The 8,903-nt window shown below is 50.2% G+C and overlaps 1 protein-coding gene across 6 annotated transcripts in view; it reads right to left on the bottom strand.

The window, feature by feature from the left end:
• Nucleotides 1–8,903, bottom strand: part of LOC135550390 (spectrin beta chain, non-erythrocytic 1-like) — a 99,828-nt gene that overhangs the window by 59,751 nt on the left and 31,174 nt on the right. For 4 of the 6 annotated variants that reach the window (XM_064981145.1, XM_064981146.1, XM_064981148.1 and 1 more), the window contains exon 2: nucleotides 6,025–6,215. In XM_064981145.1, the coding sequence (XP_064837217.1) occupies nucleotides 6,025–6,181 (157 nt within the window). In that variant the 5' untranslated portion in view covers nucleotides 6,182–6,215. Of the gene's footprint in view, nucleotides 1–1,139; nucleotides 1,865–6,024; nucleotides 6,216–8,903 lie in introns of those variants that run through there. The other 2 variants (XM_064981147.1, XM_064981150.1) reach the window with 1 other exon arrangement.

The following is an 8,903-nucleotide window of genomic DNA, read 5'->3' as shown; positions in this document are numbered from 1 at the left end:
AGGAGGTTATGACACCCTGGGGGACTTCAAAGTCAAATAAAACTAAACCCTGCGCGTCTGCCTTATTGACACTGGGCAGATTGCCCAATCCGGGAGGTGAAATATCGTTCAAGCAGAAAGAATTTCAAACATGTAGGGTGAGTGGACTTGCACCACAAGTCAACTCCTTGAAAATGCTCCATCCCAGACGGCGTTTCTTAAAATCTTTAAGAGTAAAAAAAAACAAAACAGATGAAACACAATGCTCTTTAGGGATAACTTCATTGACTGACTGCATCGCACTTCTGCTAATCTAACCCTGCCTAATGGCCCCATGCTAGAGAGGTGTGCAGCTCAAAAGGAGCCAGGCACACCTGGTCTCACACACACACACACACACACACACACACACACACACACACACACACACACACACAGACAAAATAAACAAACCAAATACCCAGTAACCCATACTGATCCTTACTGCTAGTCTGCTACAGCACCTCAACCTTATAATGGCTCTTTTGAAAAGGGGGATCACCAGATCTACACAAGGGGAGGCCCCATGGATTGGATCGTTGCTGGGTAAACACTTCAAACCTTTACCCTGAACAATTTGAACCAGCTATTGGGTTGAACTCGTCTGATTGTGTTTCTTACTATGGCAACGGTGACTTCCGTGCCCATGACCACGCATGGCTTAGGCCACTGACGGAGGCCTGTAATTGGATATGGAGGGCCAGGTGGCCAGGTGATCAGTTGGAGCTGATCTGTCGGGCCAGCCAGTGTTTCTAACTCCCCTGAACAGGCCAGACCTGGGACAGGAGCCTGGAGCTACACAGCCCCCTGCGCTGTACTCAAACACAGGCCACACAAAACGGAGACACGGTGTGGGGCCAGAGCTGACCACGCACAACAGGAATAAAGGAAAACATTTTTTTTAAAGATTTGCGGGAGTCATTTCTTCATTCTCCATCTCTCTGAACTGGGGACTTTTGGGTGGACTTTCTGCACTCTAACCCTCAATAATATACATTACATCAGGAGCCAAAAAGCTCTACAGACTTTCCATTTCTTATTCCAGCAGGTTTAGGAGCCACCAGAATAAGTGTTAATCCAGCCTGCCCCAGGGAAGAGCCAGACTATTAGTAAGCTCTTACCTTGCAGCTGTTTGAATCTCCCCTCCAGGATGTTGGAGTACTGCACCTGGTTAACAAACGCCGCCGGAGAGAGACAGGGCTCCCTGTTTCGCTGGTGGTCCAGCTCCATGTTGGAGCGCGCTCTCCCTCCCTCTCAGCCTAAATCAACCTCAGGTATGGAGCTCTGCAGCGTGGCTGGGCCAGTGGGCTCTCCAGCATAGCACAGGGCCAGCAGGGCTGTCCACAGGACAGGAGCTAGCTATCTACCTGTAGATTCTACTACAGAAGCTACAGGCTTTAGTTGAGGAAAGTTCTGTTAGATTCAAAATGTGCTTTTTTATGGATCGTTTTCCCTCGTAAAATCCCAGTCCTTCTCCTCTAGCAGAGATTATGAGCAGAGCACGCCATGCTATCCCCCACGTACAACAACAAAATATCCTCCTCTGTTTTCTCTCCCCCTTTCACAGAGGTGCAGGAGTTTTTCCAAACAAAACTAAGAGCAGAATGTTCTCATCTCTTTCACCTCTTCTGGAATCTGTGCCACACTCCTCTTCTCTGAGCAAAGTAGAAACCTTTAGAGCAGTAGAAGTTCTCCTCTTCACATTCAGAGTCAAATGAACACTGGCTCTTCCCTCCAAAACGTTGAGCGCGCATTCCGCCTCATATACACACACACACATAACACACACACACACACCTTGTTTGAGCACAACAGGAGAACCGGCTGTGGTCGGATGGCTGTGTAAACAGAGCCTGCTGCTCACGGAAAGCTGTGACATTTGCATAAGGTGTGTTTTAGGGAGGAGCCTGAGAAAAGAGCGGGTGGATGGGCTGGATCAGTGGAGGGGGGTGGGGGGGGGCGGCTGGAGGAGTGGTGAGGTGGACTTAACCATTCAGCAAGGTACAGTAGGGAGAGGCAGAAGATGGATCATTCCAATCCTTTACAATGCCACAGTGGTAGTGTAAGAGGTGTGGTCACACAAGCCAGCGTCTACGGTTGTTGTTCTCCCATCCTCTGTCTCAGTCTTACACGATCACTCTCTTCTCTTTCCGCTTCACGGGACTAAAATAAGGCGTTAAGACAGGAAGGAAGTAGTTGAGAAACTGGCAGCAGCAGCAACACGCTCTTTCCTGCCTGAGCAGCGGAGTGTGATGACAGAATGTGTGTGTGTGTGTGTGTGTGCGCTCAATCACTGTCCACTGAGGCCCACCAAATCAAAAATGTCTTAGCATCGATTTCCTGCATGTCTTCATACACATGAACACAACGACTTAACGCTCCCAAAATAAAAATGTTGATGCATTCCTCAGAAATAAGTGGACATGACAGCCGTTTGCAGTGCTCTCGGTACTGTGCTCAACACTGAGCTGCAGCGGCAGCTTGGCCTCCAGTGACCTGGAAATGTCACACCAGAGCCGTGTTGTTCACTAGAAACAAATTAAATGAGCTTTCTTACATGAAATGTCGGGGGGGGGGGACCCTTCTCCCTTCTCCCTTTCACACAAGTCAGGTCAGAGCAAGTGGCTGTGCTAAATCATACAGGAGCCCCTAGGATACAAGTGTTGTATTCGTCATACACAAAGACGGTGTATAGCACGTGTATCCTGTACAACTAGTTGCTTCCACGCGGGTTCCTTCGACAATGCAACAATAAGAAACGAGAACAGATAAAGACTTTGAACATAAAGTAAACGGCTCAGTGGAATAGAATAAAACATTGTATCTTACATATAACACAGGAAGGTAGAATTTATAGTTCAATATTTACAAGTGTTTTTGGGAAAGGGGGGATTTGGAGTTCAAGTGTTTATAACTGTGTGGTATTTAGTAAGTCAGAATCAGAGTCTGTTCGCAGCGGTTGTAATGTGTGTGTGTGTAGCATAAATGGATGCGCGCTAAGGTGTGGGGGTAAGGTAAGGGTACAGCCTGCCCTGTCCATGGGGCACGTGTTCAGATCTGTTGTTTTACAGGCTGTGTTTGGGCTACTTTGGGTTTGGTTGGGTTAAGGCTGTACAGTACAGGAGCCCTGCGGCCTACTCTCATTTGAAGATCTAGGGGGCCAGGGTTTTCAGAGTGACCAGCACTTTATAGAAGGAAGTGGCTTAATGAGGCCCAGAGAACAGACGCAGGCCTCTCACTGGGGGGGGTAAGGGGTTCTGTCGCTGTCGCCAGGGGGTGATGAGGAGAGCTCGGTGGTGCGCTCATTGCTGTCCTGACAAAATACCAAACATCCCTCTTAACATGCAGGCCTGTAATGAGTGCAGGTCTCTGAGTGTGTGTGTGTGTGTGTATGTGTGTGTGTGTGTAACTGTGCTCACGCCTCGGGATAAAGAAGCTTCCTTCCTCTAGAAAACAGCTCGTCCGCTGTACAGAGGGCTGGATAAACAACCCATTTCTGCAACTTGTGAAAACTAAGAGGGGGGAGTATACGAGGAAGCATTCGGCAGGAGCTCCTGTATGAAGCACGGTGCAATTACAGATAATGGCCCGGTCTACAGACATGAGCAAGACAGTGGAGCAGAGAGGAGAGGGGGAGTGAACCATGTGAGGGGGGGCAGAGGAGTGAGAGGAGAGGGGGAGTGAACCATGTGAGGCGGGGCAGAGGAGTGAGAGGAGAGGGGGAGTGAACCATGTGAGGGGGGGCGAGAGGAGAGGGGGAGTGAACCATGGGGGGGAGTGAGAGGAGAGGGGGAGTGAACCATGTGAGGGGGGGAGCGAGAGGAGAAGGGGAGTGAACCATGTGAGGAGGGGCAGAGGAGTGAGAGGAGAGGGGGAGTGAACCATGTGAGGGGGAGCAGAGGGGGAGTGAACCATGGGGGGGAGTGAGAGGGGGGGGTGAACCATGTGAGGGGGGCAGAGGAGTGAGAGGAGAGGGGGAGTGAACCATGTGAGGGGGCGAGAGGAGAGGGGGAACAGGGGAGTGAGAGGAGAGGGGGAGTGAACCATGTGAGGGGGGGAGCGAGAGGAGAAGGGGAGTGAACCATGTGAGGAGGGGCAGAGGAGTGAGAGGAGAGGGGGAGTGAACCATGTGAGGGGGGAGCAGAGGAGCGATCCACTGGCGGGGCTGAGAGTAAACATCTCCACATCCTGCAACTCCTCCGCAAAGACCCAGGCAGGGAGAGGCGCCCGGGAACATTCCCCACACGCAGCTCAGCACACTCCTGCCCCTGCAAAAGGCACACAGAGGTCATACTAAAACCCCCGACTGGAGGATAGAGGAGGATGTAGAGTATCACTCAGACAGGCCTGTAGACTGATGCTGCTAGAGGGTCTATTCTGGGGGAGGGGGCAAGAGATAGAACAACCAGATGCCTCTCTCTGCAGGTCACGGTGTTAGAGTTGAGGCTGTCATGGTGCTTTTCCAACGACACTTAACCCCACACCAGTGGGCCGGCAGTGTTTTTATGCTAATGTAGCTCCAGTGTTGTGTTTCCATCAGGAGTGTGACACTAAAGACTTGAGGCGAGCAGAATCAACAACCTCAGTATAATTCAGGACTGTTGCTTTGTGAGAAGGTGATCTACTTCAGTCAGCCATTGTTCTGTAAATACCAACTGAAAAGTACTTAAGGCCTTGGCTCCAAGTCAGAGCAGGGTCCACCGGAACCATGGCCCAGTGAGACAGGGGTGCAGTGGCATCAGTGTTCTGGCGCCTCATTACACAGGGCCTCATTACACCCTCTGTGTTCCCTACTCCCCGTCCCTCTGACAGCTCTCTCAGCCAGAGTCTGTCGTACCCTGGTTCCTACCTGCCATGTTACCTTCCAGGCATTTCACACTCCAGACAGGTTTGTAAAGACGTCGCGGGACGTCAGATCTTACTAGGCCACACAAACACACACAGTTGGATGAGTCACACCATCAAACAAGCAGGAAGTATTCAAATGAACAGCTGAGGGAAGGAGGCACTCCTAGGCCATGGCAGGAATCAGACCGGTAACCAGAGTGCTGCTGATGAGAGTCACAGTGCTGTTGTGCTATGGTAGTCCGTAGATACAGACTACACTTGACAGAGGACTCTAATCCTCAGACTACGGAGGCCTGGACGTGACAGTTCGAGATAGCTGTGCATAGATGAGTCTACACAAAATAGGGGGAAACCCATTGCAAATGATACTGAGCACAGGGGATGTTAGCACCTCCTTCGCTGTGTAGGGGGAGCAGAGGATTAGTCAACAGATAGGAACACACGAGGGGATCCCATGAATGGAGTGAGAGAATGAAAGAACAGAACACAAGTGTAGAAGGAGAGAGAGAGAGAGCGTGATCGAGCGAGACAGAGAGAGATAACTGCTGCAGCATGTCAAAGAATGTGCACATCAAGCTCCTACTTGCCAAAAGGAGATGGTATCAGTGGCATTCCCAGGAGATGAGTAAAGAGCACACGCACCTTGTCAAATACTATATGAAAAGACACATCCACTACTCAGGTCACACTAGTTTGTTAGTCAGTTCAGTGTGACCTACTGTAGATGACAAATAGCCAACAGTCTGAATGAGTCTGTTACCAAAAGGAGAATGGTTGCTTTTCAATGTGTGATGAGGCTAAACTTTTAAACAGCGCTCTCTCTTCAGCACTATACTATCACATACCACAGTTTGAAGTCGTGGTGTCAGTTTCTGCTTCCAGCATTGAGGGGTGAGTAGGGGTGCGTGTATGTATGTGTGACCACAGAGAGATTTTGTCTGTTTAAATGGTAGAGTGAGAACAGAGGTGGCCGATGCTGCCTCTGGCTGCAGGGCTGCCTGGTGCTTCCCTCTGCTGGGCCTCCACATTACTGCAACCAGCGTGGCTGGTCATGTTCCACAACAGGACGGTGGACTGGGAACACACACTAGTCATACACACCGACATTCACACACACGCACGCAGATGCCGGCGCTAACACCTGGGGCCTTGTCCTACCTGCCAGAGCTTTGATGCGCGAGCGCTCAAAGAGGCGTGCCGAGCTGTTCTCATTGTCCCAGTCGGTCTCTGCGGCCAGGTCCCAGCGGTTGTTGATGTCATTGTACTGCTGCTGGATCTCCTGGCTGTCAAAGTCGGTGGGAGAGATGGTGCTCATGATGGTGACCGGGGCTGGGGGAAAACCATCCAACCTGCAGGGGAACAGAGAAGGGGAGGGGGGTCAGTCGATGTGCCTTGAAACCGCGTGGAGGTACTTTCCCACCCGAACAAGCTATTTTTTTTTAAAGATCCGCCCGTCCCTCGTAGACTTTGGAGAACCCTTAATTCAGCCTCTAACAGCTCCCGCAGTAAGCTGCAGACTGATAGTCTCACACTGTCATTTGCCACATTTTCTAGCGTGGTATGACAAGGACGATGCAAATATCAGCTGGGACAGATAGTGAAAATGAAGCCAAGCAGAGACGGAGAAAGGTGAGGGATGGCTTGGTACAAACGGCACCTGTTGTAGTTTAACTGCCATGCAACTGGCCGTTTACTTAAGATAAATATTTAAAATTGCCATTGTCTCGCATATACCAGAGAAACTGATTGTATTATCTTGACTTGGCAAGAGGAGCAGCTCCATGAGAAAGTCCTATGGTTTTAATATGCGCACAAAAACGTGCACACCTACACACGTGCGCGAGGAGCAGATACCTGTATAACCGTGATGTCTCTCAGTGAAATCCGTTTGAAGGACGCACACACCTCACAACACACACCAATTTCTGATGCCACTCTGGCCTGGTGCCAAGGGTCAATGTCACCTAGAACTGGGACAGTAAACCGAAAATTCCTGGCTCCACCTTCCGCTTACCTGAATCAATTTGCGTACGTAGGTCATTTGTCTACACAACGTTCCTGTAGATGGTTCTAAAACCATTATTTGGTCAACAGTAATAACCTATGCATTATGTTGATTAATGCTATGAAAGTGTCTGCCTGTCCTCTTTTGGCTGTTGGCTGCTGTGTGAACGAGCCACTTATCACTCACTCCCCCCACTGTGACATGGAAGAGGGAGAGATGCATTCTGACAAAAACAAGCATATGACCGTTGCTTAAAAATGCTATTTTGGGACAAATACAGTTTTCAAAGCAACGTTGCTGTTCTAGTTACAGAGGGGAGAGTCGCAGCTCTCTCTGAGTAGATCATTTATTTCTCACCTCTTAGAGGTCAAGGCCGTAGTATGGTTTTGATGCGCAGCATTAAGCAATCTAGCTAGGTGTTTTGAGTTCCTATTTCCTCAGGTGGTGTATAATATAGACTATAGGGCGATATGCACAAAGATGTTGTCAAATTCTCTGAAGAGCCAAAAAATAAAAAATTCTGGATCCTATTTTGACAGGTCTCACATCAAAATATCAATAGATGAAATAGCTTACTTTTCATCATAGGCTACCACCTCAGTTGTCTTACTGACACTGGAGAAAATTCTAGAGCCCTACCATTTATTGTAATATGGATGTTTGTCTATCGCACAGCTCTAATGTCACCCGACCTGACCAATATGCCTCTACAGAACATACATCCCTGACCATCACCAAAAGCTTCAGAATCCTAGTGGGAAAAACTGCCCTTCGAGTGGTACAGCTTTCTAAGGTGCTACATCGCAGTGCTAAAGGTGTCACTACAGATCCGTTATCGATCCTGGGCTGTGTCGCAGCCGGCCGCGACCGGGAGACCCATGAGGCGGCGCACAATTGGCCCAGCGCCGTCCGGGTTAGGGGAAGGTTTGACTGGACGGGATGGACTTGTCCCGTCACGCTCTAGCGACTCCTGTGGCGGACCGGGGCTTGCAGGCTGACACGGTGGCCAGTTGGTGCTTCCTCCGACACATTGGTGCGGCTGCCTTCCGGGTTAAGCGAGCATTGTGTCAAGAAGCAGTGCGGCTTGGCAGGGTTGTGTTGTTTCGGTGGAGGCATGGCTCTCGACCGTTGCCTCTCCCGAGTCCGTACAGGAGTTGCAGCGATGGGACAAGACTAACTACCAACTGGATATCATGAAATTGGGGAGAAAAAAGGGTAAAAAGTACAAGGGATCTGAAATCCAGACATCAAATACAGTGTTAGATACAGCGGGATGGGTGGGTAAGTAAGGTGCCTTGCACCAGCCTTGGTTTGTGCAAGCTGGAACAGCTCATAGGGGCAAGAGTCTCTCTCCTGTTTCTGTAGCGTGAGGCAGCTTGATGTACAAGTACACTCGCCCGGACAGGACGCTAGTCTATCACAGTGCCTTAACCCAAATCTGTGTCAAGCAGAGTCGCATCAGGTCCCATTTCTACAGTCTTTGGTATGACTCGGCCGAGGATCTAACTCCCAACCCTTCAATCTCAGGGCAGACACTAATCACAAGGCCACTGAGTTGGTGGGTGGGTGCACTAGACCAACTCGTCCATGTACTGTCCAGAAGTAGATGTCTGGGTAATGACTGAACTCGGGAGCCAGGACAGAGACGTGCCACGGCCATGCACTGCTCCTTCCCAGAACCTCTCCTTCCTTTCCCTGTGTTCTGACTAAGCTGTGGCACGGTGAGAGTTTTAAAGCCCCACCATGGAGAGGGGAAAGGGAGATACCTAGTCAGTTGCACAACTGAATGCATTCAACTGAAATGTGCATTCCGCATTTAACCCAACCCCCTCTGAATCGGTGGGGGGGGGGGGGGGGCTGCCATAGTCGACATCCACGTATTCAGGGCCCGTTGAACAGTGGGTTAACTGTGGGGGGGTTCAGGTTTCTCCCTGGCTAAAGTGACTACCCCCTCTATCTTCTCTGACAGCTATATGGCCTCCCCTCCCCGTGGGGAATCTATTCAGATTGAAACCCAGACAGTTAACTAAAA

This window comes from Oncorhynchus masou, chromosome 12 (assembly GCF_036934945.1).
Source record: "Oncorhynchus masou masou isolate Uvic2021 chromosome 12, UVic_Omas_1.1, whole genome shotgun sequence".
In the NCBI taxonomy this organism is placed as follows: domain Eukaryota; kingdom Metazoa; phylum Chordata; class Actinopteri; order Salmoniformes; family Salmonidae; genus Oncorhynchus; species Oncorhynchus masou.
This window is presented reverse-complemented; position numbering and strand designations above follow the sequence as displayed.